Genomic DNA, 26,955 nt, shown 5'->3' on the forward strand with positions numbered 1-26,955 from the left:
AAATTTCGAATTTTTCACTTTCAGTGAAAATTTCAGTGAATAGCTCCTCGATTGTCATGTTACCCTGATACTTTTTCAAATATTTCGAATTTTTCGATGTTCATATTACCCTCATTTTTTTTCAACAATTTCGAATTTTTCAACTTCACTGTATATCTTTTCGACTTTCAAATATTCAGTTTTTAGACAATATTTCTATTAATTAGCCAGTTATAAAAAAAAAATTGGAATGATTTTGAAAAAAAAAAAAATGATTGACGCTGGTATCGAACCCAAGCCATCCGCGTGCCAGTCAAGCGCGTTGCCGATTCGACAACTTAGCTTATTATAAAAATATAATTTCATTAGTGGTATATCTTCAATATATTGACTAATTTTTTCCATTGAAATTCCACAAGATGTGGTTTCCCCCTTCCGCACGTTCTACAGACGGCTAAATTTCAGTTAAATAAATGAAAAACAAAAAGCATTCATACCGCAGAAAATAAAATTCACCCCGTCGACTTGATGGACACCACAGCGTTGCGTGTTGCGCTCTCCCTCTCTTGGGGTGCAGTACTACGATGCCGCTGGGGTCACTCCAACCCCCAGAACTGAGCCTCTACTTCAGTCAATCCTCTTTAATTCATACCTCTGTATGCATTGCGAGTTTGGTATTATGGGGTATCAGATTCCAAAGACAACTACCGAGATACATAAAATGTTAACTTTTATCGCCATCGAACAGCGCAAGCCGAATGTCATACGTTAGTCTACAAACAAAACGTTCATTTTAAAAACGAATTGCATGTCATATTTCAAATACATCAATTTATGAATCCGAGATGATAAATCAATAAGATTAACGATCCCTCGTTTTGCACGTTCAAGTTCCAGGCACTTGGAGAAAATATTGAAACTCATTCGAAATATCAAATGCCAACAGAGAAATACTCGTTTCCATCGTAATCACGTTTCTACGAGAACAATTGTTCGAGTGGAAGTGGTACTGAGGAGAAGATTGTAATCTCTCGTTAGGCTTTCTTGTCATAAAAGCCTCGAAATTATGTAAACACTAAAACAAAGTTACCACCACTGGTCCTTATCTCACTGACCTTTTTCTCACGATTTTCAGAGAGGTGTCGGAAAAACAGACTCGTCACTTGTAATTCTTCACAGCAATTGCGTTAATGGTGTCGTCCACATTGAAATTCTAATTGTCTCTCGACATTGACGGTAATTGAAAAAAAAAACTCTACAAAATATGCAAAATTCCAACGCAATTCACTGAATACCGCCCAATACCTCCACTAAGCAATACACTATCCAAACATTAACGGCAAAGAAAAAAGCCATTATCAGTCGCAAGACCTCTATTTACAAAATGTATGAAAAAAACGTGGAAAGAAAGTGTGACTTTGAAAATCGAGAGGATGTGAGATGTTATGCGGCTCGCCCAGTGACTTTGTATAATTTAAACATTGAGAATGAATAAATATAATCACTGCACTACCATTTGGCCATGTACCGTACCGTGAAATTCTTCTTCACGCTTTTTAATTGCACACTCGGAGTCCCGAATAACCAGGATTCTTCTCCATCCTGCCTATCTGTTCCAATTATCACTCGGTTTTAAATTCAGCAAATCCCTCAATTATAATAAATCGTTAAAATGAAAGGACATATGTGAAATTGCCTGAGCCAGATTAACCAAAATGTATACATTGATTTAATGAACAATCCAAAAAACAAACGAAACAAAAACAATAGTTTACGTGGTATTTGACACACTGGAGAACACAAACTCGATATTGGCTGGTATATCGAATTTTTATCGCAGAAATATTTGAATTTCCATCTGGCAGAATCGATGACCCTATTGCGATAGCAAAATACTTCGGGTTGGGGATTGAAATACGATTAAAAAAGTCACCAGGATTGGAGTCAAACGCAGGTCACGAGTGGAATTTTTTTTCAAATAGTGGAATTCGGTAATATTACCCTCGTCTATCTCGTATCATCGAAAGGCAGAAAAAGATGAGAATTTGGGGAATTTGCATGTGGTACGAGTGCCCGGAGAAGAAGAATGGAAAAAATTTACTGGTGAAAGATTATGAATAATTATGAAATCGTTTAAATTTTTTGAATCAAATGTCCAGAGGTAATTTTGAAAATTTTTCTCCGTCATTTGAAATCATTAATTCCCATGTACTCATTTGATTCGTAGTGAAATTTGCAATTTCTTTTCAATTATAAATATAAATAATGAATGTGAAGGGCCGGACGGAAATGAATAATTTTTCTTGTCACGATAAAAGGGCAACCGGTAAACAGTATTTTCCCCTCAATTCTACCGGATGAGATTGCCTAATGCCCATCATACATCATATTTATTGAGACGGGAATTTCTCTTCACTAACTGCCCAACTACGTTCGTTAATATGCTGACAAAATGCTGCCCAATGAAAGGAATAAAATCTACACGAGACTTTATTTCCCAAAAAGTGGATTCTCCACTTCTAGTTTTAACCCCACGTTTCCTGCATTTCAATGAAAAATTTTCGAGCCATTGTCAGGTGAATTTCCTCACAAAAATTTCTCTCGGTGTACTCTATTTTCCCCTGCCTCAAAAGTCTATTTCACCGGAACAAAACAAATAGAGCAATGCCGTTGAATCTGTGACACACAGCCGAAGACAAACGTCCCACCTCTCATGGTCTGTCGACGCCCAGTGAAAAAAAAAAAAAAAAAAAAAAATCACAGGTACGAAGCACAACGAGCAATATACAGCACTGGAAAAATTTACGGAAGAGCGGAAGTTTGTATCCCTATCTACAGTGTGCAGAGACAAGTTAAGGACAACCGTAGCGTTAAATCGTTGTCCAAGGAGTAAAGCATAACAAATGTCCGCCTCCCTGTGCCCCAACAAACGCATCATGTTCTCCAATGTGACACACAATTACTTACATCCGGGCTGAGGCCGATGTGAAGTGCACTTTCGTTTCAGCGGTTTAACATTTCTCGGTTAAGGTTTTCCAATTTTCTTCTCTCTTTTTATCCAAAAAATTTTTATACCCAAGTGTTTTGGTGGTCGATTAAATTTTTTCGATGGATAATTTTCGTTACTATTGCACAGGAAGCCACAGCGATAATCATCATCCACCACTTTACGTTGACATTTACCGATTGTTTTTCCGTAAAAATGTTAATTGTCTGGTTTTTAGAATGAATTACAGATGAGCGAGTACCTCAACCGCGGCCTGCACGGGTGGCGTTTGATCACCACTGAGTATGACTGGTTCGGACTCAGTCTGAACAATTCTAACGAGATTAGCGTCCTTCTTGGACGGCGCCAGTGTTGCATTTGGAGTGACATTAGTACGGCCACAGTAACTTGGTGGTCGGCTTTCACGTGTTGTACACGGTGCTATTATACTCGCTGTATTCGATCTGTAGGTTGGTGGTGGTGATGATGTTGGCTGGAGTCTGTCGAGCAGTAAAAGCCGGAGTCTGTACTCCTGCATACTCGCCTATTGGAGAAAATAATGAGAATTTTAAAACAAAAAAAAAAATAGACACCAAGCAACAATGAAAAAAAATCAGAGAGGCGCAAAAACGAATGTGAAGGTAATTATCCTCAACATACCCAACACTACAGCAAATAATAAACGGATAATCAACCTGTCTGGCCAAACGACCCAATTATATTTACCTGGTAACTCGGTGGTGGTGTTCTAAACTGGAATTCTGGATAGATCATGGCCGCGTACGGATGCATCGGCCTCGCCGGTGGAATCCTTGCTGAGATCCCTGTGAAACCGAAGAAGCTGCCGCAATTTTCTCGACTGGTCACTCGCCATGCCACTGCACTCACCGTCACTAAGACCACTCCTATACCTGCAAGAGATAAATGCAGAATGCATATCCAGTGGTTAGTCATTCCCAACTCACTTGTGTGTGAAAAAAAAAGAAGAAATATTGCAATAAAAAGAAAAGAAACAAAAACAAAACAAGCCATCTCGTATGTGGGCATTTTTTCATCTACAACTCCTCCCGACACCTCTTATTTTCCCTATTTTTATTACCATCCCATTCTTCCTTTATTGTTCTGTGTACATTTTCTCTTATTCGTGAATACTCGTTTAAAGTTTAAATCCCCGTGGGCTATATAGACTGTACGAGAAGTGTTGACGAGGAAAGGCGAGGGGAATATGTCGGGAGTTGTCGTTACTTGGATGATAGACGGCGAAATGTAAAAGCATTGAGCGATGACGAGGATGAGAACTCTACCTCTCTCCCGTGCTTTCGTCAAGATACGTAAGCATTGTTCCTTGCGCAATAACAAGTATATATGTATCAGTAAAATGCAACGTTTTCAAATTATGTATGAGGGTAGAGCATTGCATTCAACGATAGCTTATTCGCCTTGGTCTGGCTGTACTCGAGAGAGGTTTGCATTCAGGTCCTCGAACTCAGTTGCTGTATTCCCCTTACGTTGCCGTCCCCTTCTTGATAGCAGACCCCCTCGCCCCTCTCGGCCCCACACTCCACAGCTCAACCCAACCCCATGGACCTCATCGTCCTGTGTTAAACAACGTACATACAACTCCCCGATAGAATGCAATGTATACAACAATGTATTTCGATTCCATTGGAAACCCGTCAGCCGTCTGTCGTCGACGGACACCAAGCACATCCCCCCTGTCTTGTATTCTCCAATGACCTCCCACATATCCACTCCTCACATATTCTATCTATCAATTTTGGTGGATAACAGGGGGGGGGGGGTCTTTCAGTCAGCCAACATTCAGCGATCGCGTTTAATTTTCACCTCATTGTTACCGAGTCCAACGATTTTCACATAATAGAAAGTTTTATCAACGTTTCAGGCAGGCTTGTTGTAACTGCTTAGTTGAGATTCAGAGATGAGATTGAGTTTGACTTAAAGTTTGTCGAAATAACAACTTTTTTACTGACAAATGCTTAATTGGATGTTTTTAGTTACTGCATTGGAATGGTCAATGCATCGTTGAGAAGTTTCACATTAATCTTCCCATGCGCATTTTAATAGCAATCGGAATGAAGTGAAGTGGAATGAGTGAACCAGCATATTGCATCAACTAATGACTTGTCAATAAATATGAAGCTGAGAGTAATTAATAGTGATTGTTGTATAGAACAATTGCTTTGTTCCATGGGGGACATTTAGTAGAAGTAAAATTAGCGGTCCCGATATGTATCTATTGCTTGCACATGCCCGCATTTGTAACCCACACATTTAAACCACCTCAATGTGATTTTATTTGATTTAAAATTACATTTTATTGTCATACCGTTTAATCGTCGGACATGATTAATACTGGTAAACGAGCCTTGTAAAGAGCCTCCATGCATTTGAATATAATCTCTGGACGAGGTTTACGATACAAAAATATGACAATTTGTTCAAGGTGCCTGACGGTTATACAGCGTCACGCTCCCACGTTCTTGAACGTTGAAAATTTGCATCAGTAATTTATCGTAGCAAGGTTGGAGAAGCATAGCCGATGTACGTGCTCGAATTATGCCTTGATGACTCTTTGTTTTGCAATGTTTTAGGATTTCGTTGTCTCTCATTTACGCAATGCATTGTGCGCTTCACAAGTTGTCCAACTGCTTTAATAATGTCACAAGGTTGACTGTGTGTACTCTTTGGACATGGTGCACCTGGTCTATTTGTTTAGGCCATGTATTACGAGGTCCACTAGATCTACATGGGCAACCGTCACTGAGAATTTTGCGTATGAATAGAATTCTAAATGGACTGCATCCAAAAAAGCGCTCACTCCTCGATGAATTTTTACCCTTTTCAAGTAACATACCAGACAGTTGGCAAGTGGGTCATAGAGAAAGACAGAAGGATATTTTGCTATTGCGAGATATCCAATTGTCCCAGTGATCCTATATCCAGAGATATAGATGCATCAAAAATGGATTTACGGTGTGTTCCTGAAGTGATTTAATAATGGCTATAGTCCCTGGGTGTTATCAAACTCGGTTGGATCAATTTCAAACCTCGGTGGGCATGAATCATTAAAGATTACAGCCAGCCCACTGAGAGAAGCGACCAATTGCTAACAAATAAGATTTCCGTGAAATGATGAGATTGAAAGGAAAAAATATTGCCCATCACGAAGCAGTAGAGGGACACGGTGAATTGAGTTGAATATCCCAGCGGAAGCTTGAGAATTGATTAGGACTGAATCAAGTTTCAAATATCGAATTTTTTCCAATCCGTTTTGTGAATAGCACCAACAGCGGAGTCATTTTTTTCCAAGTGTACAATTGACACATAATTATATAATCGAAGTTAATCACAGGGGATAATGATTAGCAAGCGATTGATACCATACGCAAGAGTAATAAAGCAATTATTAAAATGAGCTGTCGGTGCATGATTGTAATAATGAAATGACACAGTGATTTTGCTATTATATTTGTTCGGTTGTGACCAATAAAGGCTAAAATGTAACTAGAAGTTTTAATCTAGTCCCATAAAATTGGATCAATAAAAGAGTTAGTAGTGGAGATTCCGAAATGATGGTATTTCAAAGTGAAGTGGGAGAAGAAGGAGAAAAGTTTATTACCAATCATGAGAAGCGATACGGCTATATGGTCACGACCGGTTGCCCTGAGGGCACCAAGTAGAGCTCCAGCAGCTGCACAAACTAGCCCGACGATGCCAACACCGAGAATTGACCAGCGAACTGGTGGTGAGCCCAAGCCACAACATTGCTTCGGCACTGCGTCCCTGTAACAAGAAAATCCACGACGTTCAGTACAGAGCACTGACCCACTGACATACACTTTATTTCTTTTATCTTGTTTCTCTCCTTCAAAACTTCATCGCCTCTGAGGCTCACCAACTCACTTATATTTCCCCCATCGTAAAACCACTAACCGATCATAGACACTACCAGTTTTCATCTCTCTGGTCTCTCTAACTCACACCGCCATACAAATCAAGTGGAGATTTTTACCCTTTTATTGCCCCTCATCTCGATTTACTCGATTCACGTACCAGTGAAATTTCACCATCGGTGAACCAATATTTCAGAGAAATTTTACCAAACCCGAGCAGAACGCGCTCGTGGGTATAATGACGAGCGGAATAGAAAGTGCAGTGCTCTCCCATGGCACAAGTTTTATTTCCGTGTACGAGTTTTGTTGTCTATCTCGCTGAGCTAATCGAAACATTGAAAAATTCTGGCGAAAAATTAAATGCCAAGCACTAGCCACACCTTTTTCCAACTTTATTGATAAACTTTTGTTGTGTCGCTCACTCCAGAGAGAAATGTTTAATGGAAAAACCATCTACACGGGCAATTGCAAAAGGGATTAACATGGACTCACTTTCCCTCATCCGGATAAACCCAATGCCAAATTACCTAGTTGTTCCAGTCAGCAACAACTTATCAAGGATAAAAATCAATTATTATTTTCAGGCACATCCATAATCATTGAGATTTGTCTTTGTTTTGCAGTAAAGATCAGTACTAGAGGTGGGCTATATGCAGCATTTGTTGGAGCGTTCTGATAAATTATCGATTTTCCAAACGTCCAAAAACAGACTGTGCACCCACCTGCCTCTCCTCCACCCCCTCCGTTCTCACTCCCAACCAACTAGAAGGGAAACTATCCACATTTAACGAGCCAATCGTCGGGTTCAGTAGATGAAGGGTCGATGTAGTAGGCGGTGTGCCATTGAAGGGTATTAGAGATTTCCAACAAGCCACGATACCGAAAAGTTTAATTTGTTAGCAGCCCCTCACACGGTTAATTCCCCGATATCTCATAATACCTAAAACCCCCATTTCTCCAATCCTATTCCATCTCTCTAAACTCTTATCTACCTAAACTCAGAAGTCAAATGAAAGGGGAGAATTTTTTTTTCTTATTCAGCTATTATTTTTTATCTCTGACCATTAAGAAGTGTACATATATATAATGTTTTTTGACAAGCACGTGTGCAGGGCATCGATCCAGGGCCATTGGCCGAGGCACGGGAGGGGTGAGATGGGGGAAAAAAATACAGGAATGATTCACGAAAAATAAAGGCCATACTGCATGCAAGAGCATAAAAGCAACCCCTCGGTACGTTTGATTCACCCAAGCGTAAATATATAGATTCACTCTGCTATTTCGATGCCGCCCCCTCCCCTCCCCCACGAGCCACGCTCATGAAAATCCCAGGGAGTCCATCGAATCAAGTTGGATTTTCGTTTACAAAACTGAAATGCGGTACAGACGATACAGAAGGCCCTACACCACTCGGCCTATGTCCGAATGAAATCTCTTTGAGATAGACGAACCAATGTAATTCTTTGAGTTATTGCATGTTACTCCAGCATCAATTGGCCGAAAGGAATCATCGAGCAAAGAGGCGCTTTTTACTCATTAACCAGAATAAGCAGTATATAGAGGACTAACTAACCCAGTGACACGTGGGAATACACGTAGTGTGTGCAAAATTTTGTATCGTTGCACTCTCGGGTATTCCGCAATTATCCGTCAACCGGAATTTCTCTTGGCTTCTGCATCTTTTGTATTCCACTCCGAGAGCCTGAAAGAGCCCGAAGTCTCTATCCTCATAGCTCATGTGTCGTAACACTCGGTACCTCGTTAAAGCTGCAGTTTCAGGTGAAAGAGGAGAATGCAAGCGTTAAAATGATATATAAATTTCAATTAAACCGGAAAATTCGCGTCTCCGTTGACACGAGTGAACTTCCTCCATTCATTTTTCAGGTTTTGTACTGTCTTTTTCTAAACCGGTCGGAATTAATTTATTGAAGCGGAAGGAAAATGTGTTTTTTTTTTTAACCATGCGCACGCGACTCGAATTGGAAATTGTATCAGTATCTGCGAGTCTAGTTCATTGTCTTCGAGTTAGGCTAGGGGCGTGCAATTGCACGATTCATCCTTTCCGCTTGTGGAATTTTCTCATATAGAAGAAGACACGGTCTCTCTTGAATATATTCCTCTCGGTTATGGGCTACTGCGTGTAATAAAGGCGCGCCACTTTGCACGTCGGGGGAAAAGGAATATTCATCGAGCACCTGGCACGCGGTATTTACAATCTCAAAGTGCACAAAAAATGCTAATGCAGGAAATATGGGAGATTCGAGGAGAATCACGTGCAATAAAAGCCTTGAGTCAAGGCTGCTGATATCTCAACTCGCTGAATGATCTTTAAACACACAAAAAAAAAAAAAAGAAACACTAGCCACTGTACTCGATTAATTTCCACCAGTCATTCTGACTGGAGTGAAGTCGGGCTTAAAATCACACTGACATAGTCGAAATTCAATTGCTACCAGAGCGTAACTGCTGATGAGAGCTGCCGAGGGTCTCGAAAGCGAATCTGGCATGTACAGAGATACAAACGAGTGAAAGACACAAGAGAAATGTTCGAGCAAAGAAAAAAAAAACATCGAATAGTCATTGGAATATTGAATACATTTCATTTCATCACTACAACGAATTTCTCTTTTCAATCACTCAACAAAAAAAAAACTATTGAAATGTCAGTTGAAATATTGATATACATCCGAGACAATACATCCGAGGCATACTATTCAGCCGAAATAAATCATTGACGTAAGACTGGTTGGTGCCCCGTATAGCCAGAATCGGGGCCCGTTATCAAGACATGTAAAAAAGAAGAAAATAGTAGTTGGAGGGAAGATGGAGAGGTGCGATAGAGGTGATGAAAAATATCGATAAATAAAAGGTCCGTTATAGAGTTAAAAGTTGCTGACCTGCCGAAGGCAGAAACACTGGTGGGCACTGGAAATGGCAGACCGAGGCTGAGACCCCTGAGGCCAAGATGTGGTGGCGGTGGATGGAGAAAACCCCCCACTGGTTGTACCAGGGGCATACCCGGAGCTGTGCCAATGCCAGCAGCGGCATTAACACAACCGGGCACACCAGGATAACTCGGTGGCATCGAGCAACTCCTCATGGCCCTGCGGTGATGCCTCCGGACCCTTCTCTCTCGTCTCCTTGCATCCCTTATCTCATCCTCAATGAGCCTCGGGGTATTCTCAGTTTGTGCCTCGGTCGAGGCAAAGCATCGCGTTGTCTCACGATTATCACGTCCATTCTGACATCTAGTCTCGTGGGTGAGATCGGTTGTTGGTACCGGTGGTGTTTCAACGCTCGTACCACCGCCAGCATCAACGGTTACAATGCTCACCGGTCTCGGCGCGTTCTCGGACAGCGCCCCGGCCATCGTACACCCCTGAACATCGATCTCCACAGCAACGATTCGCCCACTTTGTCCCTTTCCCCTCTGGTACTCTTACTGCACACACACACTTTCTTCTGGTACTCGAAAAATCCCCAAATTCAGAGAATTTTGCTGTGACGTATCCACGTGGTAATTTCACCCGCCACCTCGCACCCCGAATCACCAAATCCCCAAACAGCTCAAAATCTCAATCGACAGGTATTTCCCTTTATTCACGTCTCATCTTTATCCTCCGTCTCTATCGCACTCAACCATTCGTTCAGTATTCTCCCTTTTATTTTTTTCCTCCGCCTTTTTTGTGCCGCTCCTTCAATGCTATGTGTAGTTTAATCCGTTTCTCTTTCACTCGTACGACCCTGTGCGTCTCCTTTGTTCCCCTCAATTCGCTGTATAAACGGAATTTTCTATAATACTTCTCCTTTATTTAATAATAAAATTGCCATTTTTCATTCGTTCGAGAGGAGTTGAGCTTTCGTCAATTCGTTTCCTCATCCATTATCACCATTCTCCCGTGAAAATGTACTCAAGCATGAAAATTACTTGCCAACTTGACTCGTTGTTTCCATTAACTTCTCAATGCAACAGTTCTTACTGTGTATGGGAAGAGGCAATTGTATTATATTCCCTGACTTTTCATTTGTCTCTAGAGTGTTAAAGCCCAAATTGCTCTCCGTTCTCTTTTTATCGGATACTACTGGCTAACCAACGGCCTCGTATATCTCCTCTTCACCCAACTGCTCTATCTCTTTTTCTCTTTCCAACTTGGCGATATCACATCCTTCCCTATTCTCTCGGAGATCCTTCTATACTTTTCTCTCTCTTTCTTTCTTCCCCCGCTGATGAAAGCACCGTTTCAGCTCTGGTTAACCGGTCACGTATGCCCGGTCTGAAAATGAAAAGTACACGTTTTAACATTCACTAGACTATGACAATTTTACAATGTTCATTTTTATACAAAAACAAATCAGAATAATACCAATGCAATCCTCTCAATTCACTATTAAATTTCATCGTCCCGATGTTCATTTCGAGTATTCCCATTAGCGATTAAATATTGCGCGTTCACTCGATCGATAATTCTCTCGAGCGAATTACATTCCACACAGTGGCACGCGTTTTAAATGCTCCTCGTGTCTCCCCCATCACTAAACATAATTATTCGTATTTCTAGGCTTTTATTCCGCAAAACAAGAGCAAAGACCAAACCGAAATGAGAAAGACTCCCCCTCCCCCCCCCCCCCCCCCCCCCCCGCCCTCTTCTGCTCTTCTGCTCTTCTGCTCTTCTGCTCTTCTGCTCTTCTGCTCTTACTCTGCCATCGTATAATCGTGATAGAGTGAGTGTGAATTGTAAAATTAAAAACATTATGCCGGTGTGTACCGATGGTGATATAAAAATCTACTGTCTGGCGCATGGGGCTTTTAAGCATTTACAACGGTAACAGAAACATTTATACATCAAAGATTACCCCCTTTAAGTTGGCGCGTTTGTGGCTGACCGTTTTGACAAACGGTACTATCCGCGGAAACCTTCTCTCCTGTCGTACTCCCATATACCGCTCAACTCAAACGACCGACTTCTTTTTTTTCTCCTTTTTCTTACCAAAGAGATTGAATACAAAAAATCCGACGATTTACGCGCTCAACGCTGAATTATCTCACGCGCAATTGTTACCTCGTTTCTACGATTTGTCAGTTATTGCAATTTTGCTAAAAGGCCAAATGTTTTTTTCTTTTGACATAAGTCCTTTCGTGCTTTCGTGCTTTCGTGCTTTTGTCCCTTCGGTCCGCGCAAATAAATTATGAAGAAAGTCAGTTGACGTCAACCAATTGTGTATTTTCTCTTTAATGAGGCTGTGCATCAACTCCAGCCCATCGAATCTCGACAATCTCTCTTGGTCTGTGTTCCATTTTCCCATTGTCGTACTTCATCTGACCTCGACCCATTGCGAAATAATAGCATTCACGGTGTCCTCCCGTAGGTGCAATTCTACCTATAACAACACCGAAATTGGCCACGCGCGCGCCTTCTCTCCTGACACTCCGACCGATCGGCACACTTTAGCGAATAATATCGACTCCATGCCAGCCCAACAAGTTCTTACAGTAGATACTCCATCCTCCTTCACTTGATCCCATTCTAGAGAAGTCCGTGAGAGAATCATCCATACCTTTCTCTTTTTACCATGGTTTTCTTTCAAAATAAAAAAAAAATAACTGAGATGAAAGAAAGAAAAAAACAAAAAAAAAACAATTAGCTTCATCCTGGATGGAGTGAGGAATAGACTTTTCAAAGACTCTGTCGTAAAAAATAAAACGATTCTTTCCGTTGAAGAACACACAAATGATTATTGCAAAATCACACACCTTTCATTTCACTAACAACACAAAAGCACTAAATGCAAATGTCGAGAAAACTCCGATGCAATAGTATTCTATTGAAATGTTGAAATATCACGGGGTTCATTTAATGGCAAGTTTGGATGTTGGCACTCTGGTCCTCCTGAAATGATTTTTTCACGGTGAAAACTCCACGCTCCGGAAAACCACTGGACACTACACGAGACACACGAGTAGCATAACAGAGACTTTTGGAGCACGCGCTCTACCAAAAAACGTCAGAGTACAAAGCTGCCACTGTGCGCAATGCTCTGTCTTTTCTGACGCGTACAGGCAAATGTCAGATTTTCATAGTACCTCCAGTTTCACTCCCACCGTGCGGCAATACGGATCGAGGGTAGAGCTCCCCTCCATGGGCCAGTGGTAGCACAGTAGAAAAATACACTGCCATTCTCCCACACACCACTTTTCACTTATATCTCCTACGCCACTGGGTTAAATCCACCCGACCACCCCACATACATCGTAGCATTTGACTTCTTTGTGTACCTTAGATGCAGAGGATGCAAAGTCAAGATGAATGCGAATGGCTCTAAACCTTTTATCCCAAGCATCAGTTTTAATGCAGCAGGATGAACACCACATAGGCACTCAGCGCTTACTGTTTCTCCTTGTTGTCTGCAACCAAGAGATTTTCCCTTCCTCCACACTCCTTTTCACTCCTTTTATCCCCACTATCCTACCTCCTATCCACTGACGCCTTTTTCCTCATTTCCCTTTGTGTCCTGCGCCACTGCATGTGAATGAGAAACTCTGGGGTTCCCCCTCTTTTACCATTCAGGGACATTGGCGTACGATAAGGCTTACAACGGGGTAACTTTATACCGGACGCTTTCAAGCCCTGTTTCACCATCTTCAAGGGAGTAGTGTACTTCAACCACTTCTCAAGCTTGTATATTACACTTTATTCTCATGCCAGACGAAAACTTGGAGCAAGTGGATACTTCCCAGTTGTGGAGACATTTGCTTCTGGCATTCCTCACTTTTCAACTATCGTATTTCAAATATCACTGCTGTACACCTCGATCTTATTACCTTCTGGATGGCTTTTTAAAACCACTTCTTTTCGCTTGTTCATTTCACGGTGTAGAAATCAGCGATTCGACACAGTGACAGAGTTCTTGCGGTTGCAAGGATTGGCAAAAAGGGACAAGGGGAATTTGGGTGAAAAATTTGTTTACCCATTTTATTTCAATCGGCTTTATTTCAATCATCTCTATAATGTTTTAACCAAGTAATATAATGCGTTGGAAAATCAACATGGAAGGGTAGTGATCTTATCAGGAATGGGGAGAGGGAGAGGGAAGGGGGGAATACAGTTTTTAGAACCAGCGGGCGTGTACCTTTTGTACAAAAACTATAACTAAATTTTTATTCTATGTTTCTTTACTTCTTTTACTCTTCTATATATATATATATATATATATATATATACATATATATGTATATATGTATACATATAATATTTTTATACACCATGGAAAAGTAGTGATTGTAGAGGTTATCGGAATGGTGCGCTGTTATAATGACAATACTGATGGGTAAATTTTGTTTTTGTTGTTGACTCTGTCCTCGGTATGGGGAAATTTTAAGCGGAAATGGGGTCCCTCAAACCTGGAGAATTATACCTACTTTTACTTTTTTTTAATATTTAGAGAGTCTCTTTGATTTTTCATTTGGAACGGAAACTTCCGACAAACTCCAAAATTCACTGCCACTCCATAGTATTTTCTATATATAACTATACACCTACAATAGTTAACAAGACAATTTCTCGACCCGAGTAATATCGGAACATTATTAATTTTTTTCATCAAATTTTATTTTTCATTTCCTTTAGCAGATTAAGTAGCGGTTCATCGTTTTTAGTTTCCATATCTGTTTCACAATTGGGCGGGAGCACAATTTCATCCTACAGTGCAATGTTATTATCTTCAAAGTTTTTTGAATTTTTATTCTGGGCACACTGGAGCGCCAGAGGAGTGATGACGTTACATTTCTCTTATTTAAGTTAATGCACCTTATGTCAATTTTCAGTTATGAAGTAAACAACTGTACACATTGCATTTTCCAAAAATTGAAAAAATCTTACCTAGATCCTCACACTCTCACTCTCAATTCTCACGTTCATCCGAGTTTTTTTTTCTCTCTCGTCTAAATTATATTTAAAAAAAAAACATATACGGAACTTGCCGGGCACCCTGTACAGCTGGGCGCTTTATCACTATAACATTTGTTACGTCACGTAAAGCAATATGTTTTCGTTTACGTTACGTTTATTAGTGCATAATAAATATTAAAAAAAAAACATCAATTGGCATCTGGATAATTGTGCTTTACCGGTGCACATTATTCATGATTCAATTCAACATCTGTCAGCCTTTTATGTAATTTTACATATTCATTCTGTTTTTGTTAATTTTTTAAAATACACAATCGATTCATGAGAAGTTCTCGAGTCAGTCGAGTCTTCAAGGACACTCCCTTCATTTTTATCATTTAATTCTCTTTGTTCACGAAAACAAAAACCAACAAAGTACAGAGTCTCATCTGTACTACGTATTTGCGTGCTTCCTCTTGGCAATTTTTCTCTATAATTTCCTCTTTATGTTACCGAGAAGGACGGTGAGCTACAAAAAATGGGCCTCGAGTGGAATGTCTGAGAGAACTATAATTCGACGAAAGAAGACATAGTGATAATTCTATCGGCGACGTCAAGAAAAATAAGCTCGGTTCAAGAAAGAGGGAAAAGATCACAAGCTGCACGTGCGCTTACTCAACGGCTCAGTATAAACATAAACTCCTTTATGACTACAATCAAACAAAAATGAGCCCTGGAAAAACTTGGATTTTTCATTACCTTATACGGCTTATACGGTGACCCTGTTGATAGATACTATCTGGTATCAATCATACAGTGAAGATAGTAATTCAGTTAATCTCATTTGTAAATTCTCATATGAAATTTGTGGCTATCATACAAATATTCTCACCAATAAAAATTCCCAAAGTTGTTTATAATACCCAAAAATTGTATTTTAATGGCTATGCATTAGGAAAAAAGCTATACAAAGATGTTTCGTGTATATCCCCATATCGTGTGAGAAAAAAATGAAATATATCCATTTCACCGGAAGAATCGAATGAGACTGGAAGCTATCATTTCTAAATTCCAAATATTTAATTTCCTTTCATTTATCATTCGATTATCGCAGGTAACTAATCAACTCACTCCTCCTGGCTATATTATCTGTCTCAACAATAGCGGAAATTTGGACTCGGTGACTTATCGCTGTTCCATCTAACCAGGAAATATGAATTCTATCATTATTATTTACTCTCTCCCTCACTTACTATCTCTCACTCTTTAATTCCCTTCTTCATTAATCTGTTCTTCCTCAACGATCCATTGTTTTATGGCAACGCAAGTACAAAGTAGGACACGTTATGGAGACAGTGACAATTATGGATTGAGGCCTTGACGCTTCTCTTCCTCCAGCATGGCATCTAGCTCATCAGTTAGATTGGCAAGCATATTGCCAATGTCGTTTAATACATCTGCGGGCTCATTACCACTAGATGGACGATGCTGATGAGATACCATGTGTCCACTGAGGTTGGGCGAGTTATTGCCGTATTCCTGGACTCGTGCTGCACGTTGTTTTATCGTACCAGCATTTTCATTTGCGAACGGTAAGGAATCCGACTCTGTGCTTGAACTTGACTGTAAGAATTGAAGAAAAAAAACAATATTGAACTATATTCTTTCAATTTTCAATAAAAAATCCTACAAGATCTACTGGGGACGAAGTCTTACGAGTTTCGAGATATTTTAACGCAAGCAAACTTCATTTATGTGTATCCCCTTTTTTTTTCAGTTCTTCCTTTTTATTCATTTTTTTTTTCTCTTATCCGTAGTAGTGTAAATAGAGCTGTAACACTTGACTACAATAATGGAATACCTCACCTTTTATTATTTAAATGTACCGAGACTTTTATGGAACCCAATGATATTGGGAATAAAGGTGAAATACGAATAAAGTCATAAAGATTTTAACTGAATTATATCATTTACCTCGAAAGCAAGAAAATGTTCATCTGAATTAATGAGACTTTCCAAGTTATTCAGATTGAAATATTCAATTTAATGATAAACTTTTTAATGATGAAAAAATAAAAAAATAATTCCCCTTAATTACCTTGAAACTAGCGTCAGATCCATTACGATGCTGTAAAGCGAGTGTAGCAATAAGTTCGTGTTCCTCATTGACATTGGCACTGACACTGCCCCAGGAACGTGACATGGAGGAGGCAGGTCTATGAAATTGTGGAGTTGAGGGTGCAGCTGACGGTGCAGGCGCTGGAGGCGGTGGATGATGCAGTGAATGATGATGAATATGATGTTCATCGCAAGCAGTCGGTACTGGTCCACTACAGTCGATAACAACATCACCATTACCACCACCAATATTACCCAATTCCCTGGAGCTCTGTCGTCTCGGTGGTGATGGTGGTCGTCGTTTTGGAAGATGAGGACTACTCTCCAAACCATACGTTAATTGATACTTGTTATCAAAATCCCTGGGAAGCGATTTGAATTGACCCTGGGTTGCCGTTACCTGTTCCATAAACTGATTTTTATTATAATAACACTGAGTGCAGCTCATTATTCTCATTCATGTAACACCCAAATTACCAATAATATTTAAAAACATTTAATTAATGGTTTGCAAAACTCTCATGCATTTAACTCAACTCTCTTTTTCTCCAATCATTGGCTAAATATCTCATATAAATTCTCCATCCATAGGAATTTCCTGACAAATTTAATGACTTAAATATGTGAGTATCCATATTTCAGGGCATTTTTTATTAAAGAATAAACAACTTGAGAATACCTCAGTGAGTAAATTCAATAACTCTGTAATTTCATAACAACCCATTTAGATTATACAACCGAAGAAGCTTGATTACCTCGAGATCATCCTTCCCCCCATGTATTCAATACTTTTTCCTCATTTTCCAAAAACCTACTGTACACTTGGTATTCCCTGAATATTTCGTTAATCAGATGCATTGAATCATGCATCCACGGATGTTTAAGGGTGTTAATAAAATCAGATGGACAAAATTAATTCGTATTATAGCTAATTGTATTTTACCTTGGCAACGGGCCGTGGTCTGACAAGACAGTGTCTCGGTCGAGGAAGTGTACCACCACCAGCTTCAATCATGGATGAAACCTCGTTGGTGGGTGTAACATCGCCATCCTCAAAACATCTCGGACGCCATCCAAGTGGATCGATGTGTTGGACAGGTGCTGGAGATGGTGGATACCCAAGAGGTGCATCTTCCAAACTTTCAAGTGATTTGCCACGTGGTCCCCTCCCAACCGTACAATATTCCATTCCTCCAGGCAATGCAGCATACATACTTCTCCATGCCGATGAGGATTCATTTCCAACTCGTTGAAATGATCTAAGTACAGGTGATGAGCAATCCTCATCGGGTGATGGAAGCTCAGGTCCACCACGCTGTATCACAACGTCCTGTGTATGGCCAGGATGAGGTGGTAGTCTCGCCAAATCCAGTGGCTGTACCCTCTTACCCGATCTTATATCCTTAACACGTTTTATGGCCAATACAAGTTTTTTTTGATGACCCAAACGAACAATGCCAATGTCCTCAAGGTCCTCCCATGTTAGAGTCGTGACATCCTCAACAGATCTCATACCCTGCTGATGCAGTGCACCAAGATACTCCTCAAGACGCAATAATCTCAGCCACTCCTCCAGGGAGCCGGGTACATGCTCCGGCAATCCATCACCTACATTAAGATTGTCGATCTCCGCTTTCAGTCGTTTTCTGTGATTTGGCTTTTTGATACCTTGCGAAATAATAAAAATAACATTAACATTACAATCAGATTTTATCTAATTACAACTATTGAGTTATAAATATACCCTTGCGCAATTTTACTCAGCAATTTGTGGGTCAAAAACTATCGAGGGATTTAATGCAATGGATACTAAAGACAACTGGAGTCACTGAGACTTAATGCTCATGTTAATGGAGGTGGAAAACGTGGGGGACTCGAGTTATTTGTGTCATCACGATTTTCCGTTTGAAAACCATTATAAACAAATGGTTTTTTTTTTTCTCTTTGAAACAGTGATGCGAAAGATTGTGCGATGAAATTCCCCTGATACTTTCTCTAATTTTACAGTACGAATAGAATAAAATAGAATGGAATAAAATTCATCAATTAGAGTTGCAGCACCACTGCTGTATTTCAAATGTTTTTTTACCGGTGAAACTCAACTGAAAGTATTCCCTTCCCCCTAAGAGCATAAACATACTCAATTACCTATTGCCGTGAGGTCTTCGGGGGTCATTCGTGTAATGGTAGCGAGATCGTAACCAGCCGAGGCGAATAAAGGAAAATACTCCTCGAACTGTAACTCAGTTAGCCATGCGTGCACAACGTCAAGGTCAGCTGGCCTGTCTGGATGACTGCCGAGTGAGCTGATTGAGCATCTAGGTGATGATGCAAGGGCGCCAGGTCCACGTGGTCCAAGATGATAGCCCGATGCCCTTCCCGAATCGAGCGATGCAGTGGAGTGTCTCGAGCCGGATCCTGAACCAGAGCTCCCTGGGCTATCCCTACCCGGGCTCTGTGTCATATCAATGCCTAAGGAGTGCCAATAAATCATGAATGAGAAATGGAAAACAATGGGGGACTAAACCTTTTATGGTTTTCCCTGTCCTAGACTAAACAATTGTTTCGCCATTCAAGAGTTACTTCAACATTCCTTGAAATTGAAACCAGACACATTAATTAAATTCTCAGTTTTTTCGGAATTATTTTTTCGGAATTCAGGATTTTTTCGGAAATATTTCGGAAACTGAGGGAGATAGTGGGATGTTTATCAATCCTTTGTTCGTAGTACTCTATTAGCTTAAGAGAAAAGTGATAACAAAAATTTTGACGTCTTCCTTAATTTGGGAAATGGTACCGAGCTGAGCGTTTACGTAAGGATTTTGAAGTTGAAGCCTTACCTTGATCCTCGGCGTGGGCATATTTGCCAACGACTGGTGGAAATGCAAATCCAGGATGCGTGTAAATTGGTCCTGGACTCTTTCCCGCTGGCATTCCATAGGAACCGTCGTCACCAGGTCCGCCCCCGCCGCAACCGCTCGACAGGAAACCGCCGTCCTCGCTACTTGCGTATCCCGCCGATCCGAAGGACGAGCCCGAGTGGCGGAATACATCGGGCACAGCCGGTGGTGCCACCTTCTTCGCCTGGGTCGCTGTTTTCGATGGCCGGCTCATGCCACCAACTGTTTCAAAATAACATTATCACTCAATTAGGATCACACTGCTCGCGCCAATAATTTGTAAGTTGTAACATAAACTCCACTCTTTCTATTATTAAGTTGTTTCTTTTTTTACATTTTCAGATTTCTTTCGCAGAGCTCTCAAATCGTAACGATTTCTTTATGATGCGAGAAAGAGTCCAGGGTGATGGCCGCCTTCACCAACACTCACTCCCTTCTGAATACTCTTCAACAATTCTTTCTCAACGACAAACCAATTGTTTTCGGTGAATTTAAAGGGGCACCTTGAATGACACAAATTAGCGTACGGATTGAATACAATTTTGTCATTATTATCGGTGGCAGAGAAGTGAATTGTACGGATTTGGAGTATGACAAACGCGAGTGGTAAATTGTACGTGAAAACGCCTTTGTCCCGTCTGCGTTCGAGGTAGAGGAGAATACAAGAGAGGAACGACGAGTCGAAATCCCCTTGGATAGTCGTTAAAAAAGGATAAATAGGAATAAGACTAAAAAATATGTATATATATATATATAATTATATATATATACAGGAGAAGTGGCGCACACGCCTCTTGGAGTGTCCTCCTCGTGCGTATATCTGCTTGATCACCCCCTGTTGCTTACGACAATGGTAGAAATAAGGATGGATGGAAGAGTTTGTATAGCCTCTTGGGAGGGAAGGTGGGAAAGGATCCCTCCAGTGTACACGAATGCACGAATGCACGAATGCACGATGCAAAGAGGAGGACGTTGGTTACACGTTGCCGGCGTGGAACAGGTTCTCATCGGCGTAGGACGGCTTTTAAATTTATATATATAAAAGGCTTCGAACCAGTTCTAACCGAAAATGTCGTGCAGACACGGAGAAAGGTATAACCACTCGGCTGGAGGGATTTTATCCTTCAACTCATTTACTTTTTTTTTTTTTTCAAAAACATGAACGAGTTCACGGGTTCACCACATGTGGAAAATAAATTTTTCACCCAGCTCGTTTTTTCTCTCTATGTCTTTCCAACTTCAGTCCCAATGTCTCCATTTTTTAATGTGTTTAACACAACAGCGGTGTAACATCGATCGACACATCTTTCTCGATATCCCGGGTGATGTAGTAATGCCAACATATACCCGGATCTAGTTCATCGTCTTCCCACGTTTCTAGAGACGCACGCGCCTCTCGCATTGAACCCCCCCGAAGATTGTACCTGTCCCGATTTATCGAAAGTAACTTACCATGTGGAGGAAAATTGTTTTGAATTTTAAAATAAACATCACGACCCAGATTGTACGACAAAAGTCCGATGATTCGTGTTGATGAGTAAAAAAGACGAGACTGAAATGGTTATCCTGAGAAGTTGAGAGTTGAATGAGGCTTATTTCAAGCGGATGCGAAAATTATTGGCTATCAGGGAAACTGTTGCTTTGTCGGGTATTTACTATTAACATACAACTTCTCACCACTGTGGAAAACTAGTTTTAATTGAATTCCTCGATAAAAATATAAATTCATAAATTCATCGGGAAATCCCAGAGACGCAAGGAGCAAGTGTTATACAAATTCCAAATTCCATGAGCTCTGAGTGACACTCAGTGATGATTGAGGATTCTATGTACATGTCCAACACTTTCCCCCACCCAGTATACATCCTGAATGCTTTACTGAAAAAAACACTTCACGTTCCAAGTGGATAAAAGAAACCCAAAAATACATTAATTCTCATGCCAGCGAGAGCGAAGAGAGAGAAAAAGAAATTCTGAACTCGACCTCGAAATGATTGGTTCACCTTGTTCCGCCAAGTGTAGGTGGTTAATGCCCTGGTGTGTAGGTGTTTCTGATGAAAATTGGGGAGTGAAAAAAAGGCGAAGGACAAGCAAGTCTGCGTACGCCATGATGTAATGAGATAGAACTTGGGATCTCAAAGTCAACACGATCCACATGTCAATTGGTTGGCAGTAAAAATAAAGCCAGTAGTAGAGGGGGGGAAAAAAATAACTCTCTAAAAAAGTTAACGATGACAGTGAGAAGTCCCCGCTTGGTGGAGACGAGTACTCTAGACATTCTGTTCTTCCTTGACTGAACCCACACCGAAGAATGAGGAAGGAGGCAAACGAAGGGTACAAGTGTCCACCAAAGAAAAAGTGAAAAATTACCCAGAAAAATGAGAGAAGAGAGAATAAAAAGAACGAGAAAAACCTTCCACCACCAGCCGAGAGTACAAAAATGACACGTACACTAACCCGGACGTCCTTTAGCTGTTATGCCGGCCTACAACCAAAGGAGAGACCATTGTTACCCAGTTGAGGACTTTGTAATAATTTTAATAACAAAGACACGACGAGTAATAACATTCAACATTATGTTATCCATCCGCAAGATAACTACAGTGACCAACTCTGACTGATTTCGTCACGAAATTCACTCCTTCTTACTCTCAAGTAGTAAGATAACTACTCGACACGTGTGCACACGTTAATACCCAACAATTTCACTTCCTCGTACCACCCTCTCTCATCTAATGCACCAGTGGAAGGCTTTTAAGAAATGCCGCGGAAATACGAGACTTATTTATATACACCGTGTTGTCTCTTTGTCTCTGTCTCCAGTTTTATTTTTCCTCCTCTCACTTTCCGTCGTAAATGAACAAAAATGTGATGAGAAGAAAAAATTAGGAGAAATAAGGAACACGTGTTCGGTTTGAGAGTGAAACATAAATGAAGGCACCACAGGATTGAGAGAGATATTTGGCAGAAGCAAACGAGACAGAACCAATTTTTCATTCTCTAAACTACCCTTAGAAAAAGAAAACATTCTTAGAATACACATGGGATATTCCTAGCTGCTTCTAAAATTGCCATTTGATATCAACAGGTTGTTGATTTTTCCCACCATCGAATTGCCCTGAGATTTAACCCCCTTCTCTATTTCGTCCCTCAACGATCCTACTTGAGGTTAAATAAAATAGAAAACTCTCGTGTTACGTACAATCAGTATGAGCATTTCCGTAAAACGTGTCATGGAAATAGGAAAAAAAGTCATCGGTAGGCTGATCGCAATCCATTATTGATGTTTACATTTGTCCGGTCGGTCGAGACTAAATCTCGATGATACATACAGATAATGCCGATGATGAATTGAGTTTATGCAATGTGTTCTCTTTAATAGACGACATCGGTAATATTAATAGCAAGTTTTAACCGTTTTGAGATATTTGTTTTTTACATCATTGGCGCGAGCATGCGATGAAACCGAATGAATAAATCTTTCGAGTGATCTCAGGGCAATTAAATGTTTTGAAAGAGATCACACGAGCCAATTTGAGTGTATGAATCATTGTAGTGGTTTGCTAGACGATAATTCGATAGAAAACAATGGTGTGCGTCTAGCGATGAAATGCTTGGTTATTATCAATTATCTTGTTCAATCACTGATATGCGAGGAATTCGGTTCGCTCCAATTTCGAGTGATCCACTTAATAATTTTATCAAAATAAAAAAGCCATATTTAAAATTGTTCATTGATCCTACTTTTTTTTCGGAAATTTTATACCATAATAAACAACTCGAATGCTAAATAATAATTGGCAACAATTATTATTTAGCATTCTCCAGTTTATTCTGAAGTATTTAATCATTACGTTGAAATTGAATGTCCAATAATTGTTGTTATACCTTGAGACTTCTGATCTGACTAAAATCCAAGGCATTAAAATCAAACCCAAGTACTTCCACAGCATATAAAATCCTAAGGCACTGAAATTTTCCCTCGGAATCTTTAGTACGTGAGTGAGGATAGTGGAACCATTCAGTTGTTTTATGGTCACACCGCGATAAAACGAATCTCCTTGTAGAGCTGTAAACGGGTTTTCCTTCGCTACTCGAGTTAGAGTCCTGGAGGAAAATGCTCTCACGTATGTGTACCGTGCAACGAGGAGACGAAATTTCACCGGGTGCCTCTTCTATCCACCATTAAAACCCTCTGTGAAAATAGTTGGAGCATTTCCCAGATGAATGAAGGAGGAGGAAACTAGGGCTAATGTCCAAGTCTGAGAGAAGGACCAAGGGGAAGGAATCAACATCAGTAGAATCTGGTGAATTGAATGTTCAAAAGAGTCCTGCAACATTGAATTATTAAAACGGTCTCTGTGTGACCTTCGAAGCAATTTCGCCAGTCTGAGAAAATCCTGAGGCTGTGAAACCCATCTGGAATGAGGACAGCTGCTGAGAAAATGCCTTATCGAGACGCTACGGACAATCCCAATGGCCCCAGCCATATTCTCTTCTTCATTTTTCCCTCTTCTTTTTTTGTTCGCCAATTTTTTTTTTCTCATTCTCCCCATCCTCACTCAGACGCTCGTTCAACTCGGTATGCTCTCGTTGTATCCGTTGAAACGATCGATTCTAACTGGTGTCCAGCTACTGCTACCGTTTACGGGCGTCACCGTGCAGAGTTCACCGTCGAATACCTGCTTCTCGCTTCACTGGGCACAATCTTTCACGATATATTCTCTTCCGTGAATTAATACTTGTACCTCGTACACCTATGATCTAGGTGGATCTAGTATTGTAAAATATTTCAGCAAAATTCTCTTTAACATCACAAAATGAGCAACACTCAAATGTTCTGCATGATGCATTTTCAACGGTTTAAATTATCCGTTACAAAATTGTAAAATATCATTCACAAATCCCATACCAATGACATCTCTCGCTATTCAAATAATTAGTGCATTACTTGTGAAATGAATTATCTGCGGAATGAGATAAATCGACATACGTTTAACAACTTCATAATAGAATTTTAATGAAATCAAATGGGAAAATTATCTCTCATTGGTTGAAACTTACGTTGCATCAAGTTCTTCCAACTACCATAAATCGCTTTGATACACTTATCCAAGGTATTCAAGCCACCATTATGCTCGTTCCTCCACAAATCTCCCTCTGATTGACTCCGAAACAAATTGGCTTTCTTCGTGAAATTAAATTCATCGTTATTTGCGGCATAGGAGGCCCTGGATCTTGGCCTAGGTGGGAGTGGTTTGATGACAGCATAACGTGGAATTGTTTCATTCAGCGTTGATATACCAGCCTCGATAGCTGGATCACGAAAGCTCAGGTAAGTTGAGGATAGCTTTTTGGATCTCTGGAGAAAACGCTTGCCCGGTGGCAGTGGAGGGGGTCCAAGGCAACTTGCTACAGCGGTGATGGCCATCTCTCGACTTCACTCCTTATCCGGAGTCTACCTTATACTCAGGTCCTATCTCTCTCTCTCTCTCTCTCTCTCTTTCTCTCTCTTTCCTCCACGACACCGGAGAAATCAACGTCGTGGATCACGATCTATCGACGCAAGGGGACGTGGGCGACTTTTATCCAGAATCAAATTTTTTTTTCTTCTTCCACTTCCCAAAGACAAAATAAAAAAAAAAGTAATTTCTCCTGTGTTCTCCGGTGGTTGTTGCATTAATCGTCCCACTGAGACTGATAAATCTCGCTTGGAGAGAGGAGAAATGCTAATGTCAAGATAGCGGCGCTGATTTTTCGAAATAATTGGAGTAGAGCTCCAAGAATTTCTGGAGAATTACAAGTGAATTCGAGTTTAAAAAATTTTCCTCATCCACCAAGTCTCAATCTTCTCTGATTTTCCCGCAGTTATTCGTTATCTCTGTGGCTCAAATTCTACAGTGGAATGAGTTCTTATCGTTCAAGACTAAGTTACATCGACTCCAGGGAAAGAGGAACGAGGATGACATCAACCTACACGACACACTGTCTGGTGCTGTGTTATCGTCACTAGCTTACATCGTATGACTCTCAATAAACACGAGTTTCATGTACACTGACAAACTCCCTCGAATTCTATCGGCTATAATCTCCCTCAACTATCGAGAGTAAAAAACAGCTGGAGAACATGTATATAAAAATGATGGTACGAGGCGTAACCAAGTGACACGATTGCCCGAATGAAACTGACGGAGAGGCTCTAACTGGTGTGAGGCAAAATCGTAACCGAATGACGGGAGAAAAAAAATACATATATACGTACGTGAGCTGCATGGTAGGAGAGAGAGCCAATGGTAGTAGAGAATAAGAGAGAAATAAATAAAAAAAAATGAGTGAATGCAAAAGGGATACCCACACGGCGGGTTGCGGGACGAGGCCGAAGGTGGGTTAAACGAGTTCGTGGAGTCGCGTGGGTCGACCCTGGGTGCGCGCCGCGTAGGATTTTCTCGCCATTAAATGACGACAATATGGCATTTTTTTTAAATTAAGAAATGCCTGAAAAAAATCTCGAAAAGATTAAGAAAAATACTGACCGACCAGTCCGGCGCCCAATACATTCTCCAATAAATTATTTCACTCAATAAATCAATTTGTATTTCGTTGATTCACATTGTTGGCAAACTGGATTGCAATTTTCACTTCTTTTCAGGTAACATTACGTGTATCTCCGAAATTGAACAAAAACATGGAGGAAAGAGCAAGTGGCTTTGAATAAAATAAATATTGTTAATGAATAATTAAAAATACAACGACTGGAAAAAGATAATATAATTATTCGGATGCCTTGATTATTAAGGTGGAACAAATGATCAATGACATTGGTTAAACTGAAAATTTCCCTGAGACTAGCACTCTTGCCCACCTATGAATAATCAACAATCAGACTGGATGATTTACCCCTTCGTAATGCTGATTGAATCCCTCATAAATTCGAAATGATTGATACAAACTATTCCTAGAATGAGGTGAACATGACCGAGATACATCAATTAATGGAGCGAATACACACGCTCATTGATGTGGCTGGGCCCCCCATTGGAGAGAGATTTCGCAAGAATATGAGAAATACGGGTCGAAGATAGCTATGTGAAGTTGGCATCGAAGTTTGAAAAATCTAACTTTTTTTTGTTGGTTTGGATTGTACTCATTGAGTACTTGAATGTACCCTGTGC

At 40.4% G+C, this 26,955-nt stretch overlaps 2 protein-coding genes across 10 annotated transcripts in view; both read right to left on the reverse strand.

The window, feature by feature from the left end:
• The window catches only part of LOC105272634 (uncharacterized), an 18,555-nt gene extending 5,307 nt beyond the window's left edge, over positions 1-13,248 (reverse strand). The window contains exons 1-5 of one of the 3 annotated variants that reach the window (XR_892799.1): positions 12,632-13,248; positions 9,777-11,153; positions 6,606-6,769; positions 3,692-3,876; positions 2,947-3,509 (exon numbers count right to left, since the gene is read on the reverse strand). Coding sequence is in view for 2 of the 3 variants with exons in the window: in XM_011314832.1 (XP_011313134.1) it covers positions 3,210-3,509; positions 3,692-3,876; positions 6,606-6,769; positions 9,777-10,249 (1,122 nt within the window). In the remaining variant the exon portion in view is untranslated. Of the gene's footprint in view, positions 1-439; positions 3,510-3,691; positions 3,877-6,605; positions 6,770-9,776; positions 11,154-12,258; positions 12,364-12,631 lie in introns of those variants that run through there. The other 2 variants (XM_011314832.1, XM_011314833.1) reach the window with 2 other exon arrangements.
• Positions 13,249-14,332: 1,084 nt separating this feature from the next.
• The window catches only part of ckn (CRK like proto-oncogene, adaptor protein), a 32,887-nt gene continuing 20,264 nt past the window's right edge, over positions 14,333-26,955 (reverse strand). For 5 of the 7 annotated variants that reach the window (XM_011314842.1, XM_011314841.1, XM_011314840.1 and 2 more), the window contains 5 exons: positions 19,724-20,005; positions 19,032-19,355; positions 17,827-18,551; positions 16,864-17,295; positions 14,333-16,388 (listed from right to left, as the gene is read on the reverse strand). In XM_011314842.1, coding sequence (XP_011313144.1) covers positions 16,128-16,388; positions 16,864-17,295; positions 17,827-18,551; positions 19,032-19,355; positions 19,724-19,997 — 2,016 coding nt within the window. In that variant the 5' untranslated portion in view covers positions 19,998-20,005 and the 3' untranslated portion in view covers positions 14,333-16,127. Of the gene's footprint in view, positions 16,389-16,863; positions 17,296-17,826; positions 18,552-19,031; positions 19,356-19,723; positions 20,006-24,847; positions 25,758-26,955 lie in introns of those variants that run through there. The other 2 variants (XM_011314835.1, XM_011314836.1) reach the window with 2 other exon arrangements.

Source organism: Fopius arisanus, unplaced genomic scaffold, assembly GCF_000806365.1.
Source record: "Fopius arisanus strain USDA-PBARC FA_bdor unplaced genomic scaffold, ASM80636v1 scaffold00226, whole genome shotgun sequence".
Lineage (NCBI taxonomy): Eukaryota > Metazoa > Arthropoda > Insecta > Hymenoptera > Braconidae > Fopius > Fopius arisanus.